The sequence below is a fragment of the Salmo salar genome, chromosome ssa18 (assembly GCF_905237065.1).
Source record: "Salmo salar chromosome ssa18, Ssal_v3.1, whole genome shotgun sequence".
Classification (NCBI taxonomy): domain Eukaryota; kingdom Metazoa; phylum Chordata; class Actinopteri; order Salmoniformes; family Salmonidae; genus Salmo; species Salmo salar.
Genome location: NC_059459.1, coordinates 6,996,616 through 7,017,673, shown reverse-complemented (window position 1 = coordinate 7,017,673; position 21,058 = coordinate 6,996,616). Strand labels below are relative to the sequence as shown.

At 40.6% G+C, this 21,058-nt stretch overlaps 1 protein-coding gene across 23 annotated transcripts in view; it reads right to left on the bottom strand.

Moving 5' to 3' along the window:
* Positions 1-14,962, bottom strand: part of lrrfip2 (leucine rich repeat (in FLII) interacting protein 2) — a 63,188-nt gene extending 48,226 nt beyond the window's left edge. For 5 of the 23 annotated variants that reach the window (XM_014154296.2, XM_014154305.2, XM_014154300.2 and 2 more), the window contains exons 1-2: positions 14,286-14,724; positions 12,535-12,693 (exon numbers count right to left, since the gene is read on the bottom strand). In XM_014154296.2, coding sequence (XP_014009771.1) covers positions 12,535-12,618 — 84 coding nt within the window. In that variant the 5' untranslated portion in view covers positions 12,619-12,693; positions 14,286-14,724. Of the gene's footprint in view, positions 1-12,534; positions 12,694-14,205; positions 14,726-14,747 lie in introns of those variants that run through there. The other 18 variants (XM_014154302.2, XM_045700689.1, XM_014154304.2 and 15 more) reach the window with 13 other exon arrangements.
* Between the last annotated feature and the right edge of the window lie 6,096 nt (positions 14,963-21,058).

Below are 21,058 nucleotides of genomic sequence, written 5' to 3'. Positions count from 1 at the left end.
CATTTTAGAGAAATAACCTTTCTCCTTTACCAAAATCGAACATTTCTGGGATATTTTAATTCAGCTATTGAAACATGGGACCAACACTTTACATGTTGCGTTTATATTTTTGTTCAGTGTACATCAAGTCCTCTTAATTCACAGCATTTCCATCACTCAGTCAACAAAACATTTGCAAAAGTTTCCCAATTAGCAGGTGAGATGTGGGCCACTTGTCACGTGAGGTGACAAGTACCTTAGCCATCGCCCTGATGCACTCAACTAAATGACTATTGCCCCGTTGCACTCCCTTCTGTCATCATGAAGTGCTTTGAGAGACTAGTCAAGGATCATATCACCTCCACCTTACCTGATACCCTAGACCCACTCCAATTTTCTTACCGCCCCAATAGGTCCACTGACGATGCAATCGCCATCACACTGCACTATCCCATCTGGACAAGAGGAATACGTAAGAATGCGGTTCCTTGACTACAGCTCAGCATTTAACACCATAGTACCCTCCAAACTCGTCATTAAGCTGGAGACCCTGGGTCTCGACCCCGCCCTGTGCAACTGGGTCCTGGACTTTGAAGGGCTGCCCCCAGGTGGTGAAGGTAGGAAACAACATCTCCAGCCCACTGGGGCCCCACAAGGGTGCGTTCTCAGCCCTCTCATGTACTCCCTGTTCACCCATGACTGCATGGCCATGCATGCTTCCAACTCAATCATCACGTTTGCAGACGACACTACAGTGGTAGGCTTGATTACCAACGACGACGAGACTGCCTACAGGGAGGTGGTGAGGGCCCTCGGAGTTTGGTGTCAGGAAAACAACCTCTCACTCAACGTCAACAAAACAAAGGAGATGATCACTTCAGGAAACAGCAGAGGGAGCACCCACCCCTCCACATCGACGGGAGAGCAGTGGAGAAGGTGGAAAGTTAAGTTCCTCGGCATACACATCACAGACAAACTGAAATGGTCCACCCACATAGACAGTGTGGTGAAGACACAACAGCGCCTCTTCAACCTCAGGAGGCTGAAGAAATTTGGCGTGTCACCTAAAACAATCAAGAGCATCCTGTCGCGCTGTATTACCGCTTGGTACAGCAATTGCACCACCCACAACTGCAAGGCTCTCCAGAGGGAGGTGCGGTCTGCACAACGCATCACCGGGGGCAAACTACCTGCCGCCCAGGACACCTACAGCACCTGATGTCACAGAAAGGATCTAAAGATAATCAAGGGCAACAACCACCCGAGCCACAGCCTGTTCATCCCACTATCGTCCAAAAGGCGAGGTCAGTAGAGGTGCATCAAAGCTGGGACCGAGAGACTGAAAAACAGCTTCCATCTCAAGGCCATCAGACTGTTAAACAGCCATCACTAACAGAGAGGCTGCTGCCAACATATAGACTCAAATCTCTGGCCACTTTAATAAATGGACTTAATAAAGGTATCACTAGTCACTTCAAATAATCATATCCTACATTACTCATCTCATATGTATATACTGTATTCAATACCATCTACTGCATCTTGCCTATGCCGCACGGCCATCGCTCATCCATATATAGATATTCTTATTCAATCAAATGCATTTATAAAGCCCTTCTTACATCAGCTGAAACCCAGTCTGAAACCCCAAACAGCAAGCAATGCAGGTGTGTATAAGGTAGTTATTGTGAATTTGTTAAGATATTACTGCATTGTCGGAACTAGAAGCACAAGCATATCGCAACACTCGCATTAACATCTGCTAACCATGTGTATGTGACCAATAAAAATGTGATATGGCACATGCAAATTCACAGACTGAAGGAGCATCATGCTCTCTCCTGTGTAAAGAAATTAGACTGCAACCACAACACAAAATAACCGACAACTTCTGCAACAAAAAAAATTAAATGTGTATTTGCAGAAATAGGCCTACTCTTATCCATATTGTCTAATGAGGCCACAATTGGATCGAACTTAGCATAGGCTAGCTACATCATGAACTAGATACATTGTGTACATAGGAAGTAAAGTTGACAGAAACAGTGATAGGATAATGCTACATCTCTCTGTAGCCACTGACAGTGAGATTCCTCTGACAGCTTACAAGGGAGCAGTGTGACTTTAGAAATAGAATGAATCCATCTGTGCTGTGATATGTTGAACCAACTCAACTGACATTACAAAAATACATTCCATTGCATGAGCCACATCAGGGTCGTTTGATGTCATTTCAGCAAGCCATGACACCCACCATCTCAGAATGTTCTGAAATCGTTCCTGTAGTTAGAAACAGATAAGATAAGCATTCAGAAAGCATTATTTGAATTTATAGGATTCATATAATATTCAATAATAATTGTACCCAACATCCGATTTGGACAAACATTTTTTCTAACTATGAGTAAGACAGGAGGAATCTGAAGCAGTGGTTAAAATCCAAGCACGGACCCTGCACACCCCACGCCAATCCCACACCAACAACAAGTATATAGTATCAGTTATTTGTTTGACAAGTAGTATGACGCTATGGCACTGAGTATTATTACTTCATCCTATGTAATGTATTCGCAGTGAATTTGGTGAAGTCCCCGTTCAGAGAAATTAGAAATTTAAGTTGATATTATTAGGTTCTAACCACTAGATGGTGCTGTTCCTGTTATTAGGTGATTTTATTAAAAGAACCCCCCCCAATTGTTAAAAGGATTAGAGGTCGACCGATTAATCGGAATGGCCGATTAATTAGGGCCGATTTGAAGTTTTTATAACAATCTGTAAATAGATATTTTTGGACACCGATTTGCCATAATTTTTTTTACACCTTTATTTAACTAGGCAAGTCAAATTAAAAACACATTCTTATTTTCAATGACGGCATAGGAACGGGGGTTAACTGCCTTGTTCAGGGGCAGAATAACAGTTTTTTACCTTGTCACCTGGGGATTCGTTTTTGCAACCTTCTGGTTACTAGTCCAACGCTCTAACCCCCTGCCTTACATTGCACTCCACGAGGAGCCTGCGTGGCAGGCTGACGACCTGTTACGCAAGGGCAGCAAGAAGCCAAGGTAAGTTGCTAGCTAGCATTAAACTTATCTTAGAAAAAAACTATCAATCTTAACATAATCACTAGTTAAACTAGTAATATCATCAACCATGTGTAGTTATCTAACGTGTCCTGCGTTGCATATAATCGATCCGGTGCCTTCTCATCGAATCACAGCCTACTTCGACAAACGGGTGATGATTTAACAAGCGCATTTGCGAAAAAAGCACTGTCATTGCACCAATGTACCGAACCATAAACAATGCATTTCTTTAAAATCAATACACAAGTATATATTTTTAAACCTGTTACACTGGCAATACTGTTACACTGGCAATACTAAAGCGCCTATAAGAACATCCAATAGTCAAAGGTATATGAAATACAAATCGTATACAGAGAAATAGTCTTATAATTCCTATAATAACTACAACCTAAAACTTCTTACCTGGGAATATTGAAGACTCATGTTAAAAGGAACCACCAGCTTTCATATGTTCTCATGTTCTGAGCAAGGAATTTAAACGTTAGCTTTTTTACATGGCACATATTGCACTTTTACTTTCTTCTCCAACACTTCGTTTTTGCATTATTTAAACCAAAATGAACATGTTTCATTATTTGAGGCTAAATTGATAGTATTTATGTATTATATTAAGTTAAAATAAGTGTTCATTCAGTATTGTTGTAATTGTCATTATTACAACAACAAAAAATAACAAGAATAATTAAAATGAAAAGAAAATTAGCCGATTAATCGGTATCGGCTTTTTTGGTCCTCCAATAAATCGGTATAGGCTTTGAAAAACCATAAATCGGTTGACCTCTAAAAAGGATACTTCACCCAAATTCAATATTAATTTTCTTACACAGTAAGCAGTCTATGGACCAGGTACCTGACTACTGCTTCAAATGCTAACCTTTTAGCATTTGTGGCACAAATCCAATGAAATAGTACCTATATTAGCACTTTCACATCCAAATCATCTACAGTTGAAGTCGGAAGTTTACATACACCTTAGCCAAATACATTTAAACTCAGTTTCACAATTCCTGACATGTAATCCTTGTAAAAATTCCCTCTCTTAGGATCACTACTTTATTTTAAGAATGTGAAATATAATAGTAGAGAGGATGATTTATTTCAGCTTTTATTTCTTTCATCACATTCCCAGTGGGTCAGAAGTTTACATACACTCAATTAGTATTTGGTAGCATTGCCTTTAAAATTGTTTAACTTGGGTCAAATGTTTCAGGTAGCCTTCCACAAGCTTCCCACAATAAGTTGGGTGAATTTTGGCCCATTCCTCCTGACAGAGGTGGTGTAACTGAGTCAGGTTTGTAGGCCTCCTTGCTCGCACATGCTTTTTCAGTTCTGCCCACACATGTTCCTATAGGCTTGAGGTCAGGGCTTTGTGATGGCCACTCCAATACCTTGACTTTGTTGTCCTTAAGCCATTTTGCCACGACTTTGGAAGTATGCTTGGGGTCATGGTCCATTTGGAAGACCAAGCTTTAACTTCCTTACTGATGTCTTGAGATGTTGCTTCAATATATCCATGTAATTTTCCTACCTCATGATGCCATCTATTTTGTGAAGTACACCAGTCCCTCCTGCAGCAAAGCACCCCCACAACATGATGCTGCCACTCCCGTGCTTCACGGTTGGGAAGATGTTCTTCGGCTTGCAAGCCTCCCCCTTTTTCCTCCAAACATAATGATGGTCATTATGGCCAAACAGTTCTATTTTTGTTTAACCAGACCAGAGGACATTTCTCCAAAAAGTACAATCTTTGTCCCATGTGCAGTTGCAAACCGTAGTCTGGCTTTTTTATGGCGGTTTTGGAGCAGTGGCTTCTTCCTTGCTGAGGCGCCTTTCAGGTTATGTCGATTTAGGGCTTGTTTTACTGTGGATATAGATACTTTTGTACCCGTTTCCTCCAGCATCTTCACAAGGTCCTTTGCTGTGGTTCTGGGATTGATTTGCAATCTTCGCACCAAAGTACGTTCATCTCTAGGAGACAGAATGCGTCTGCTTCCTGAGCAGTATGACAGCTGCGTGGTCCCATGGTGTTTATACTTGCGTACTATTGTTTGTACAGATGAACGTGGTACCTTCAGGCATTTGGAAATTGCTCCCAAGGATGAACCGGACTTGTGGAGGTCTACAATTGTTTCTGAGGTCTTGGCTGATTTCTTTTGATTTTCCCATGATGTCAAGCAAAGAGGCACCGAGTTTGAAGCTAGGCCTTGAAATACATCCATAGGTACACCTCCAATTGACTCAAATGATGTCAATTAGCCTATCAGAAGCTTCTAAAGCCATGACATTTTCTGGAATTGTCCAAGCTATTTAAAGGCACAGTCAACTTAGTATATGTCAACTTCTGACCCAATGGAATTGTGATACAGTGAATTATAGGTGAAATAATCTGTCTGTAAACAATTGTTTGAAAAATTACTTGTCATACAAAGTAGAATTCCTAACCGACTTGCCAAAACTATAGTTTGTTAACAAGAAGTTAGTGGAGTGGTTGAAAAACGAGTTTTAAATGACTCCAACCTAAGTCTATGTAAACTTCCGACTTCAACTGTATAAGTAACATTGAGTTGCGTTAAATACTTTTGGATGATTCCGTGTTTTCCGCAAGCACATGGAACAGCCAATCAAATAGAAAAAGTAGACAACCAGTCTAAAGTTTGAGACATTTTTGCAAAACAAGTTCCATTTGTGGCCACTGGTACATTCCAATGCTACTTTTGTATTTTCAACAAGCAACTATCAGGAAATAACACAGATCAAAAGGTTCACACTTGTACAGTTTAAGCTTCATCAGCTGTTGTACAACATTATATAAAACACAGGAAAAAAAACACTTGACTACACTGGGCCTTTAAAGTCCGCAGACTTCCACGGGCTCAAGCTTCCTTTTAAGAGGCTTTTCCTCAGCAATGAATGAAGCAGGTGTTAAAATGAAGCAGGGCTTTGCTACAGAAAGCAGCAGTTGACTACTCCATTGTCAACACTTAAGCTCAATGAGTAGAATGACGTGCGTATTTTTGCTCTGGACAGCTCGCAGATGCAGGAATTCCCACATGCAGGAAAGCCTTGAATTGCAAGCTGCACACTATTGAACTGTAACGCAAAAATGCGCTGAAAAGTTACTGGCACTATCGGGTCAGTGACTGACGAGACCCACTGGCCCAACCAACAAGTTTTTTCTGGCCCCGGGCAGCAGGCCACTGTTAATGTCGGACTGTGCACGTGAAAGAAAATACATGAATGTGCCAGAAAACAGGCTAAGTGGATTTCGACTCATCGTTACCACATATGGGACGTGCAATTTCATGCTCTTTCCCTCCGTGTAAAGAAATTCGACTGCAACCACAACGCACACACCCAGGTACCGAGAGGCGGGACTGACAGCCAACTGTCACACCAGCAGTGTTTCCCTGTCATCACTCACTTTGTGTCCGACAGGCGCCAGTCCTTTCAATAGAGCGCTAGAAGATGCGTATCGCTCACTCTAGCGAATTGAAAAGTAGCTTAGTTATTTAAGTAGAAAAAGTTCCCGCCTGTATCGCCGACAGCTAGCACTAGTGGAAAACCCGTATGATTTGGACATGAAGCATAAAATGCTAATAAACATTGTATTTGGAAAGTATTCAAACCCCTTGACTTTTTCCAAAATACAGCCTTATTCTAAAATCGATTAAATTGTTTCTTTACTCATCAATCTACACAAAATACCCCATGAAGAAAAAACAGGTTTAGATATTTTTGCAAATGTATACAAAAACAAACCTGAAATATCACATTTACATTAGTATTCAGACCCTTTACTCAGTACTTTGTTGAAGCATCTTTGGCAGCGATTACAACCTTGAGAGTTATTGGGTATGCTTGGCACACCTGTTTTTGGAGAGTTTCTCCCTTTCTGCTCTGCAGATCCTCTCAAGCTCTGTCAGGTTGGATGGGGAGCGTCGCTCCACAGCTATTTTCAGGTATCTCTAGAGATGTTTGATCGAGTTCAAGTCCGGGCTCTGGCAGGGCCACTCAAGGACATTCAGAGACTTGACCTGAAGCCACTCCTGCGTTGTCTTGGCTGTGTGCTTAGTGTCGTTGTCCTGTTGGAAGGTGAACCTTCACCCCAGTCTGAGGTCCTGAGCGCTCTGGAACAGGTTTTCATCAAGGACCTTATATAGACAGGTGTGTGCCTTTCCAAATTATGTCCAATCAATTGAATTTACCATAAGTGGACTCCAATCAAGTTGTAGAAATATCTCAAGGATGATCAATGGAAACAGGATGCACCTGAGCTCAATGTACAAAAAAAATAAACCAGTTTTGCTTCGTCTTTACGGGGTATTGTGTGTAGATTAGAGGTTGACCGATTATGGTTTTTCAACGCCGATACCGATTATTTGAGGACCAAAAACCGCCGATTCAGATTAACCGGACGTTTTTGTTGTGGTTGTTGTTTTTTTCTGTAATAATGACAATTACGACAATACTGAATGAACACTTATTTTAACTTAATACATCAATAAAATCAATTTAGCCTCAAATAAATAATGAAACATGTTCAATTTGGTTTAAATAATGCAAAAACAAAGTGTTGGAGAAGAAAGTAAAAGTGCAATATGTGCCATGTAAGAAAGCTAACGTTTAAGTTCCTTGCTCAGAACATGAAAGCTGGTGGTTCCTTTTAACATGAGTCTTCAATATTCCCAGCCACCCTCGAAGCAGCGTTACCCATGCAGAGCAATATTGCCTGCCAACCTGGATTTCTTTTAGCTAAATATGCAGGTTTAAAAATATATACTTATGTGTATTGATTTTAAGAAAGGCATTGATGTTTATGGTTAGGTACAGTCGTGCAACGATTGTGCTTATTTCGCAATTGTGCTTTTGTTAAATCATCCCCCGTTTGGCGAAGTTGGCCGTCTTTGTTAGGAAGAAATAGTCTTCACACAGTTCGCAACGAGCCAGGCGGCCCAAACTGCTGCATATACCCTGACTCTGTTGCAAGAGAAGTGACACAATTTTCCTAGTTAAAAGAAATTCATGTTAGCAGGCAATATTAACTAAATATGCAGGTTTAAAAATATATACTTGTGTATTGACTTTAAGAAAGGCATTGATGTTTATGGTTAGGTACACGTTGGAGCAATGACAGTCCTTTTTCGCGAATGCGCACCGATTATATGCAACGCAGGACAAGCTAGATAAACTAGTAATATCATCAACCATGTGTAGTTAACTAGTGATTATGATTGATTGATTGTTTTTTATGAGATAAGTTTAATGCTAGCGAGCAACTTACCTTGGCTTCTTACTGCATTCGCGTGACAGGCAGGCGCCTCATGGAGTGCAATGTAAGGCAGGTGGTTAGAGCGTTGGACTTGTTAACCGTAAGGTTGCAAGATTGAATCCCCGAGCTGACAAGGTAAAAATCTGTCGTTCTGCCCCTGAACAAGGCAGTTAACCCACCGTTCCTAGGCAGTCATTGAAAATAAGAATGTGTTCTTAACTGACTTGCCTAGTTAAATAAAAGGTGTAATTTTTTTTTTTTTAAATAAAAATAATAAATCTGCCAAATCGGTGTCCAAAAATACCGATGTCCGATTGTTATGAAAACTTGAAATCGGCCCTAATTAATCGGTCGACCTCTAGTGTAGATTGATGTATTTAAAATACAATTTACTCAATTTTAGTAAACTCAGCAAAAAAATAAACGTCCCTTTTTTAGGACTGTCTTCCAAAAGATAATTCGTACAAATCCAAATAACTTCACAGATCTTCATTGTAAAGGGTTTAAACACGGTTTCCCATGCTTGTTCAATGAACCATGAACAATTAATGAACATACACCTGTGGAACGGTCGTTAAAACACTAACAGCTTACAGACGCCAGGCAACTAAGGTCACAGTTAAGAAAAGTTCTGGCCACTAAAGAGGCCTTTCTACTGACTCTGAAAAACACCAAAAGAAAGATGCCCAGGGTCCCTGCTCATCTGCATGAACGTGCCTTAGGCATGCTGCAAGAAGGCATGAGGACTGCAGATGTGGCCAGGGCAATAAATTGCCATGTCCGTACTGTGAGACGCCTAAGACAGCGCTACAGGGAGACAGGGACGGACAGCTGATCTTCCTCGCAGTGGCAGACCACGTGTAACATCACCTGCACAGGATGGGTACATCCGAACATCATACCTGCGGGACAGGTACAGGACGGCAACAAAAACTGCCCGAGTTACACCAGGAACGCACAATCCCTCCATCAGACCGTCCACAATAGGCTGAGAGAGGCTGGACGGAGGGCTTGTAGGCCTGTTGTAAGGCAGGTCCTCACCAGACATCACCGGCAACAACGTTGCCTATGGGCACAAACCCATCGTCGCAGGACCAGACAGATATGGAAAAAAGTGCTCTTCACTTACAAGTCGCGGTTTTGTCTCACCAGGGGTGATGGTCAGATTCGGGTTTATCATCGAAGGAATGAGCATTACCCTGAGGCCTGTACTCTGGAGCGGGATCGATTTGGAGGTGGAGGGTCCGTCATGGTCTGGGGAGGTGTGTCACAGCATCATCGGACTGAGCTTGTTGTCATTGCAGGCAATCTCAACGCTGTGCGTTACAGGGAAGACCTCCTCCCTCATGTGGTACCCTTCCTGCAGGCTTATCCTGACATGACCCTCCAGCATGACAATGACACCAGCCATACTGCTCGTTCTGTGGGTGATTTCCTGCAAGACAGGAATGTCAGTGTTCTGCCATGGCCAGCGAAGAGCCCGGATCTCAATCCCATTGAGCACATCTGGGACCTGTTGGATTGGAGGGTGAGGGCCATTCCCCCCATAAATGTTAGGGAACTTGCAGGTGCCTTGATGGAAGAGTGGGGTAACATCTCACAGCAAGAACTGGCAAATCTGGTGCACTCCATGAGGAGGAGATAAACTGCAGTACTTAATGCAGCTGGTGGCCACACCAGATGCTGACTTACTTTTGATTTTGACCCCCCCTTTGTTCAGGGACACATTATTCCGTTTCTGTTAGTCACGTCTGTGGAACGTGTTCAGTTTATGTCTCAGTTGTTAAATCTTATGTTCATACAAATATTTACACATGTTAAGTTTGCTGAAAATAAACGCAGTTGACAGTGAGAGGACGTTCCTTTTTTTGCTGAGTTTATATGGCTGTAACTTAACAAAATGTGGAAAATGGGAAGGAGTCTGTGTACTTTCCGAATGCACTGTGTATTTATTCAATATTATATTAATCCTATAAATTTGTGTGAATCCTATAAATTTACTGAATTGATTGCAAATTTATCAGAGATTCAATAAAAAATTTAACAAAACAATGTTTTTTTTAAAACCCCTTTTTCTCCCCAATTTTGTGAAATCCAAATTGTTAGTTACAGTCTTGTCCCATCGCTGCAACTCCCGTACGGACTCGGGAGAGGGAAGGTCGATAGCCATGCGTCTTCTTTGAAACACGACCCTGACAAGGTGCACTGCTTCTTTAAACACTGCTTGCTTAACCCAGAAGCCAGCCGCACCAACGTGTCGGAGAAAACACTGTCAGCGTGCATGCGCCCGGCCCGCCACAGGAATCGCTAGAGCACAACGGGACAAGGACATTCTGGCTGGCCAAACTCTCCCCAAACCCGGACTGTGCTGGGCCAATTGAGAGCCGCCTCATGGGTCTCCCAGTCGCGGCCAGCTGCGACACAGCCGGGATCGAACCCGGGTCTGTGGTGACGCCTCAAGCACTGCGATGCAGTGCCTTAGACCGCAGGGCCACTCGAGAGGCCCCAACAAAATAATGTTGCAGGAATGCTAATTTTATGTTTCTAACAGAAACGACTTCAGAATAATTCGAGATGTGTGTCGACATTCTACATTACCATGGAAATTACTGATCACAATACCAGCCAGCCATTGCGAGTGTACCCATGAGTTTACCAGTCAAATTTCCAGGGTTAGAGGATCCAAGCCTGTTCTATTGATTCTGTTCTACTCAGTGTGACACTGTGCCATTCTCTTCAGTAGTCCTCTGCATGGCTTATTGCTATCATTACCCAGGATAGCACTGAAACTGTAATATGGACTATGAACTATGACTCACTCAACTCCCACACATTCACTTACAATCAATGGCACAGTAAGTGACTGCCTAGATCAAATACACCCATTCTGATCATCTCTCTAACGTTATGATCCTTATGAGGAAAACTTGATAGGCCTACAGAACATGTGGTGAATCCTCCTACTTGGCTGATGGTTTTGCAAGCAAGCTGCTGATATTTTAAGTGACTGACAGCCCAGCAATGTAAGTGGCCTCCGATATGTGGTGGTGATAGCGCAGGCTCAAATTCACAGCCCTTCTCAGCAGGACAGTGATCCGTGTCCAGCACAGGCCGACCAGGCAAGCACTCTCATAGCCTAAGAGAGGATGACTGACCTCATGCAATGACTTTTTTCTGGAGCTTTGTTTGGAGGGGAGTGGTGGTGTGTGACATGTTGGAGAGAGGATGGCCTTATGGACCCACTGCACACACTCATTTGGCCTCACTGTTCTGTGAACTTCTAGTTCTCTCCACAAAGAAACCCTGATTCATTCAGGACAGGACCTGGCTGGGTGGGTCAGATGACTCATGATTCTATATAACAGGCTTGTATGGTTAAAGACGGAAAATGTAACCTTGTTTTCTATGCCAAAGTATGAGGCACTACCAAGAAGTCCCCAAGTATGAGGCACTTCACAAGAGCTCAGACAACATTCACTCCCAGTCTATATGAGACCCTGTGTTCTGTTCATCTGCAAGTTAAGCAAGGCAGTCAATCACATGGACTCGTAAATCTATTCTGCTGATAATTTAGGCTTTTCCCACACTGTGGCATAGTTTCATCTAGCCACATAATTATGCAAATACAGCACAATCGTTCTCAAAATAGTCATGAACAATAACAATTACACAACAAATGCATGGTACGATACTATGTACGCTGAGAACAGTTGCACAGCCTCTACGAAAAGGCCAGGAATGACAGCCGGGTAGTTGAGGAACATGGAATAATCCTGGGACAAGTCATTACAGGCCATCCCACCTTCCTCGCCCCTGCCCTCCATTTTCCCTAAATCTCTTCAAATCAATCCTACTACACCATTGCAAACCAGCTGTCTGCACTCGCCAGAGCAGAGACAACTTGAAGGAACCTGAATATCCACATTACAAGCACATCTCAGACTAAGCAGAGCTGTGTGTGAACATGTGTCAGGATATGCTTCAGAGGGCCGTTTGCTGCATTCACCTCAGTTGGTGTTGTTAGGTATGGGTTGAGAAGTCTACGTTTAAAGTAATACATCCAAGACGGCTTGCCATGCATCCTTTCATAAATCATCCAATTCAAACTTGTCTTTGACCACATTTTGGGAAATGCATGTCTTCAGTGTCACCAATGAACTAAAAGCAGGGAGGCTCTGAAATGGATGGTTTACTTACCTCCCGGGCAATGCTACTAAGGGCTTCATCCTCAGCTGAAAACCGGTCCTTGATAGGGGCACGCTTTCTACCTGGTGTCCCCATGGCTTCTGTGCAACTGGAGCTCCACCAACACGTTCAGGGCCAAATTAGAGCAACACAGTGTAGGGGGGGAAAAATCTGAAAAACATGAATTATAGAGGTGGATCTGACAACCCTATCAACTTACATGAAGACACTAATATTTTACTGAATTGAGATGATCTGATGCCTTGTTTACATTAATAAATCACAATTTCAAGATCAATTGAAGACCACTCCTTGATGAAGCACTTGGAATCTCAGTATTGAACTATGTCCTTGGACATAGTACAATGTAATGAATAACATATTATCAAGATGCAGCTGAAACTCAATCAAATAACCCTGAATTGAGAGGGATGTGCAAACTTCCCTGCAAGCACCCACATGCATGTTGTGTGCACACAGAGGAACACACTCACTCAGTGCATTCCTACAAAATAGTCTGCCATTGCCAGAGTGCATTCCTACAAAATATCCTGCCATGGTCACAGATGTCTGGGTCCTATAAGAGTATAACACTTGTGGCTGACATTGGCCAGGTGCTGACAAGCAAGCCATACACACTGACAAACCTGCAAAATATTACAAGTATGAAGTTGTAGAAAGCTCCAGTTGTTCTGTGCAGAATGCAAAGAAAGAGTCAAGATTCTTTCCAAGTTGCCTTGTAAGGTAGCAAAAGTTTACATGTGGTTCACAAACTGACACTAGTTATATCCTTGAATCAAACATTAGCCTACTCAATTCTCGCCTGAGGCATGTTTATTGTGTACCCCGGCCCTTGTAAAGGCCAATTGATACTTGACCTAAATACACAATGACAAGTGAAGATGCATATCTAGCTAGCCATCTATTTTCTTAAACATTGGCTAGCTATAGTTGACATTGTTGTTATGGGGAAATCATTACATAGCTGAAGTTAGCTGGTTACACGTAGGTAAAAGTTCCAGCTAGGCACAGGGCTTGGAGGCTTTACCCATACAGCTTGATATGGTTAGCTATAAATTAATATTTGCTTATATTGTTAGAGCTGTCAAAGTTAACTTACAAATATTTAGCTAGCTATAGGTGTGTTCTGACAAAAGTTGAACGTTACCAGCGTCACGTAACGTTAGTGGTTAGCACAGTCAGAAGAAAACGCCCAGATAGGTAGCCAACGTTAGCAGATTCCTTAACTCGGCGGCTATAAGTCCTCCACGATGACACAATTAGGATTGCTAGCTAGCTCAACTTACTAATTATCCATCATTGTGAACTATGGCCCCTTGCATGGGTAACGTTAAAGCATTTTTTTTATAACTAACTCATTGTTCTGACTCTGTGTGGTTAAACTCTTGTAGCTAAGATATACCTACCTAGCTAAATAATTAAACGCCGAGGGAGCTAACGTTAGTTACCGTTACAGATGGAGACGTTAGCTAAATCCTTCCTAACGTTAGCTACAGTAGCTAGTTAACTACCCGGGCGGGGATAACGTTAATTTAGTCATTTTATAGTTAACGCGTTTTCCAAGCTAGAAACTTAGCTAGTTAGCTACTTTCCTGGGCTAGCTAACTAGCTAGCATAAACACATTGTCATTGGGAAAGTGTTTGCTTTGGTTTGGTAGCTACCTAGTTAGCGCCAGCTTAGTAGCAAGAGAACCCCATGCCATGTTCCCTCAACTTGAAAAGCTATGACCCTGGGCTCTTACCCTTCCGTGGGACCCAAAACATAAAAATGAGGTTTAATTGATTCCTGAGATGTCCTTTCCGGTGTAATGACCCCCAATGCAAAAGAGAAGGCCAATCCCTTTGAGCAGTATAAATTTAGCTGGCTAGCTGGTTAGCCAGCTACTAGCTAGCCAACCCCAATTTCTAATGTGTGACAGAGCAAACTGACACTGCTCTTCACGTCACGCCTTTTCAAAGCGATTCGCCTGGCTCGTAGAAGCTTCTAAACGACGTTGATGTTTCCAGGATTTGCTCTTTCTTCGTCTTGGTTGTTAAAATACTGTACAGTGTTTTTTTCCTCCAACTGACAGCTGTGAATCAGTGGGAGTGGGGGGTTTCTTTTTACGAGATTCCCTATAAACACGCCATTTCGACACACCTACGACCGGAAGTGAGTTTTTCGTAGAAGGTTAGGATAATTAAATTAGGAAACGCTCTCCTACCTGCTACGAAATGTCTCTTCCGGTCGTAGCGGTATTGAAGTGGCGTGTTTTAGGGAGTCGTCTTTTTCCTCCACTCTCTCCCATGTCCTCTTCACCAGAGAGGAAGAGACGAAGCGAGAGGTTTTACTCAGCCCAAAATCTGTCCTAGAAAATAAGCCCACGAAGTATAATGAAGTGAGGAATTTTGCATGGAGGTCAGAGTGTGGAATTTGGTCGACAAAACATGTAATTGCTAATTTGCTACGTGAGTTTAGTTCAAGCTCATTTACTGAATTTCTATACAATTTAAAAACTAAATAATGCTATTTGGAGAACATAAAAATAAGCAAAAATTTGCCCATCCGTTATCACATTGGATGCTGTGGCTTTATTCACCTCAGTCGATCTAACACATAGCCTATACAATTAGCTGCTACACATTAACTGAGCACCGGGATTAAAAACTATAATTTAATATGTACAGGGGGAACTGTTTGCAGAAAAAAGTATTTTAATAACAAAAGGTAAATATGTTTGCTTTACAGATTTTTTTTGAATGTGCAGTTTTAAAGCTAATCGCCTGCAATTCTACACATTTGCAGCTGTCAAATCATCTCTTAGCAAAGAGACATTTCTCAAGAAAGAGTCTGGAGTGGTCTGAGTGGGGAGGGGAAAACCGAAAACTAGCTGTTATTGGCAGAGAGGTTTGGAACTCTTTTAATTGGCCCATTAACTAACAAACCGCCTCAGACCAAACCCCTATCCCACCAAAATAGGCAGAAAATGTAGGCAGTCTTTTCAAACAGCTCTCAAGTAAAAGGGCATTATCATCATTTACACCGTTTCACAGTATTATTCCAACTACATAGTGTGGAAATATATACAACAAAATATATGCACTGGGCCTTTAACTGTTTAAACATTCATTTTTTTTAACAACAAATCAATACAGGAAGTACATGTGGGAACACAAGTATATATGAATAATATACAATGGACAATTGGGCTAGGTAGTACAATATCGCATTACACAAGGACCTTAAGGGACATATATACACTTATAATTCTAACAGCTTTTTTGTTAGTAGAGTATTTAATTATCTTAAAATACAGTTCAATTTCTTTTTGTAAGGTAAGAAAATTTGTTTTTTTGTTTGTAAATTTACATTTGTGAATATGAAATTTGGCCAAAAGAATAATGAAATTAATTACATAAAACATTTTCCGCTTATTTCTATCGTAGGTAAAGAATCCAAGCAGCACAACTCTCCACAATAGTGTAAGATCTTCATAAATGTGTTCAATTATAAATCTACTGATGTCTTGCCACAGTTTTCTTACATGAATACAATGCCAAAAAAGATGCAACACTGTTTCTGGGTGGTCATTACAAAAGGAGCAATTTGAGTTGATGTTTTCCTTAAACTTCTTCATATAGTGGTTGGCAGGATAATATTTATGTTAACAAGTAGGTATGTGTGTGGCAACATCCAAACTTTTTTCCAACAGATATTATCAATAAATCCATTCCAATAAGGCATGACATAGGGTATAGATACAACATCCTGCTGAAACAAGGTTTGTATCGCTCTGTTGTTGAATGGACCAAAAGAGAAACAAATCTTTCCTACTGATGAGTCAACAGGTTCAACGGAAGGTAGGCTCTGAGGGTCAGGTCTTGACATGTTACTGAATAATAAAGCAACACCTGAGGGAATGGCATCTAAAACAATTGCAAAATCTTTAGGTGTTACAGGGACCTTGTAAAGTGATAAGAATTCCTTATAACTGAGTAAAAGACCCTCTGCATTTACCAGTTGACTCACCAATAGGATATTATTTCGGAACCAATATTCTAAAAAACAAAGTAGTATTTTTATACAATATATCCCGATTATTCCATATATAATATCTGTGTGGAAAAAACGTATGCTTATAAATTAAGGACCATGACAAGAAAACCTGCCGATGAAAAGCAGAAAGTTTCACTGGAACTTTGTCAATATTATAATTGCAAACCAACATGAAGTTAAGGCCACCAAAAGTAGAGAAGACATGATGAGGAATAAAATTCCACATAGAAGTGGGTCTTCTTAGGAATTGTTTTATCCAATTGATCTTAAAAGTATTATTTAAGGTATAAAGTCCAGAAAATTCAGCCCACCATTCTCATAAGTGTTCATTACAACAGTTCTCCTAATGTAATGGGTATGGTTTCACCACAGAAAGTTGAAAAGCATCTGGTCTATCTCCTTGCTTATTTTACTGTCAAGATATAAAGATAGAGCGCCATATGTTAGTCTAGAGATACCTTCAGCGTTGGTTATTAGGACTCTTCCTTTTAAAGATAAGTCCCTCTGTAGCCATTGATTTAGCTTCTTCTGGGTTTTTTTAATAAGAGGGTTAAAATTAAGTAAGCCTCTAGACTTCTGATCCTTTGTAATGGTTATGCCTAAATATGTAAGCACTTCTTTTACTGGAATGCCGTAATATGAAGGTGTCACACAATCTTTGACAGCCATGAGTTCACATTTATTAATGTTAAGATATAAACCAGACGCTTTGGAAAAGGATTGTATCACATTGATCGATATGGGAATTTGGTTAGCATCTTTCAGAAAAAGTGTAGTATCGTCAGCCAGCTGGCTTATAATAATTTCTTCACAAGCTATGGAAATACCTTGTACAGGACTAGTATTTTAAGAATTTGTAAGAAGTAGGGTGATTAATAAAAACAAGTACGGAGAGATAGGACAACCTTGGCTAATTCCTCTCTTTAACTCAAATCTAGGTGAGGTGCCATATTTGATAGAGCTGTTACCATTTGTATAGAGAGTCATAATAGCCTAACAGAAAAAATCCCCAAAGCCAAGTCTCTCAAGGGAGTGAAAGAGGAACTGATGCTCTACTGTGTTAAATGCTTTATAAAAATCTAAAAATAATATGAAGCTATCCTCAGTTATTAGGTCTGAGTAGTCAAGTATGTCTAATGCTAGTCTGACATTGTTAGAAATAGGTCTGTTCCTCATAAAGCCAGACTGTGTTTCATCAATGATTGCATCCAGGACTTATTTAATTATTTTTGCAAGTAGTATGGCTAATTTCTTATAGTCATTATTAAGAAGACAAATTGGACGCCAGTTATCGATGAGCAGCACTTATTTTTTAGGCTTAGGTATCAGTGTTATTAACCCCTATATCAGTGATAGAGTGAACATTATTCAGTGAGTCAAAAAACATATCTGTGGATTCCTGACAGTACATAGAGCTATACAATTGTCTGTAAAAATTGCTACAGTATTTAGCGATTAATTTTTGGTCATCTGTAATAACACCACCAATGTTTAACTTATGGATAGGGTTATTTTTAAAGTGAAATTTCTAAAGTCTAAAGAAATAGGATGAATTCTGTTCTCCCTCCTCAATCCATTTTTTCCTAGATCTAATAAAGGCTCCTTCTGCTTTTAATCTATATATATTATCCAGTTTATTTTGTAACTCAATTAGTTCCATCTTCTCCTCCCCCGAGAGGCCGGCTGGGGACCTCTGAGAAAGGGAAGTTATCTTAATGATCACCTCTTCCTCCTCAGCTCTTCTGGTCTTCGCAAGATTACTACCATATTTTCTAAGGTTTTTGGACACCTCAAATTTAAAGAGCTCCCAGTTCTTGCAATAAGATTTCTCTTCACAAGCCCTTTCCCAAAAGTGTGAAAGCAGATTTTTAACCTCAAACTTAACTATATCATTATTTAATAATGAGCTATTTAGCTTCCAGTAGGATGCTCTACTGGGCCTTTAACTGACATTGGCTAATTGAATGACTGTGGCATATAACACAAGGAAAACTGCTGTGGGTCTTTAACTGACATTGGCTAATTGAATGACTGTGGCATATAACACAAGGAAAACTGCTGATACAAAGACAAGTTTTAACACCATGTGAATTTATTCTAATTCTCAACAGTAAGTTGAGACACCGACTGAGTTGAAATAGGAAATAAATGACTGAGGTCCGGACCTCATTGTCCTCATATGTAGCTACGGCCTTGGAGAGTTTCCACCATTTTAAAGTAGTGAACTGGGTGGAGATTCCTATGAGTTGGGCACAATCATCCAATTAAGAAGAAGACAATTTACTACTTTAAAATGGAGCCTCAATGTCACTGCCATGCTGTCACAGACGCTATAATAGCACAAATACAAAGATTAGTTCTCTATCTAACTCTATGGCCTGTTGTTCGCACACATAGCTGCCCTCTCATTAGATAGAACGGTCCCGTCTGATCTTGCCTCTGCCGACCTGCCTTCCATCTTTGAGGACATGTATTTCCATTGTTAGAGAGGTCACTTGACTATCTTGTCAATGGTTTTACTCCGTTTGCAGATTCTCTGAAAAGGCAGTCGGTGACTGATGGGTGAAATCCCTGGATGTAAAGGAATTTAGGGTGTGATGCATTTCTATGAGTTAATGCCACGTTCATTTGCTAGTCGGAACTCTGAAATTTCTGACTTGCTAACTGGTTGGATGCTGCGCGTGTATAACTACAACAGTGGAGGCTGCTGAAGAGAGGATGGCTCATAATAATGGCTGGAACAGTGCAAATGGAATGGTATCAAACACATAGAAAGCATGTATTTGATACCATTCCACAAATTCCGCTCCAGCCATTACCACAAGCCTGTCCTCCCCAATTAAAGTGTCACCAATCTCCTGTGAACTCTAACCAGTTAGCAAGTCAGAAATGTCAGAGTTTCCTAGTTCCGACTAGCATGTGAACGTGGGATTTTTTAAAACTTTCAAGTTAACATTAGCACACAAAAAAACAGTGTTTTGGTCATCAAATGTGACTGACAGCTCAGAAATGCATGTTTGTTCGCTCAATACGTTTTAATGTAATTTGTACAAATTACCACATTTTTCTGCACTGATAAAATAAGCATTAATAAAATATAATTTTCTGAAAGGACACAGTCTCTTATTTATTTTGTTCATTTTCATGTGAATTTAACTGATTTGAACATTTGATTTGATTCCAAAAAGTGACATGTGTCTGGACTATCCTCTTCTTGTCCACCAAATGGCAGTATTGGACAGCATTTGAATAATTCAATTTGAGAAATTGGGCCATGTCTGAATGAATTAAATATTTCTCTCATTTAGAAATTCACAGTTTTTACTAATTAGACTTCAAATTGGTTGGGTGTATTTTGGTCATTTTGTGACTCCTGGATAAGATAATGATAATGTCCCCAATTGAACATTTTAAAACGAAGTTGATGAGCGATTCAATGATTAATCTGTACACTATATACACTCTACACATCAGTACACTGTCAACTACAATGTCAATTGTAGGCCAGCCAACTGGTCTTATTTAGGTTAGATATTTATTTATTGTCTGTTTATAACAGACATTTGCTTTACATACAAGAAAATGCACTGCGATAGACCTACATTTTTTTCACATGCTTCGCAAACAACAGATGTAGATTACCAGTGAAATGCTTACTTACAGCCCTTCCCAACAATGCATAATACAATACAAATATAAAATAACAAAACAAATAATAATAATAGCAAAAAAACTGTAACACAAGGAATAAATACACAATGAGCAATGATAGCTTGGCTATTTACATGGGGTACCAGAATTGAAGTGCAGGGATTCGAGGAAATTGAGTGAGATATGTACGTATAGGTAGGGTTAATGTGACTAGGCAACAGTAGAGATAATAGACAGTACAGTGAGGGAAAAAAGTATTTGATCCCCTGCTGATTTTGTATGTTTGCCCACTGACAAAGAAATGATCAGTCTATAATTTTAATGGTAGGTTTATCTGAACAGTGAGAGACAGAATAACAACAACAGAAAATCCATAAGAACGCATGTCAAAAATGTTATAAAATGATTTGCATTTTAATGAGGGAAATAAGTATTTGACCCGTCTGCAAAACATGACTTAGTACTTGGTGGCAAAACCCTTGTTGGCAATCATAGAGGTCAGACGTTTCTTGTAGTTGGCTACCAGGTTTGCACACATCTCAGGAGGGATTTTGTCCCACTCCTCTTTGCAGATCTTCTCCAAGTCATTAAGGTTTCGAGGCTGACGTTTGGCAACTCGAACCTTCAGCTCCCTCCACAGATTTCCGATGGGATTAAGGTCTGGAGACTGGATAGGCCACTCCAGGACCTTAATGTGCTTCTTCTTGAGCCACTCCTTTGTTGCCTTGGCCGTGTGTTTTGGGTCATTGTCATGCTGGAATACCCATCTATGACCCATTTTCAATGCCCTGGCTGAGGGAAGGAGGTTCTCACCCAAGATTTGACGGT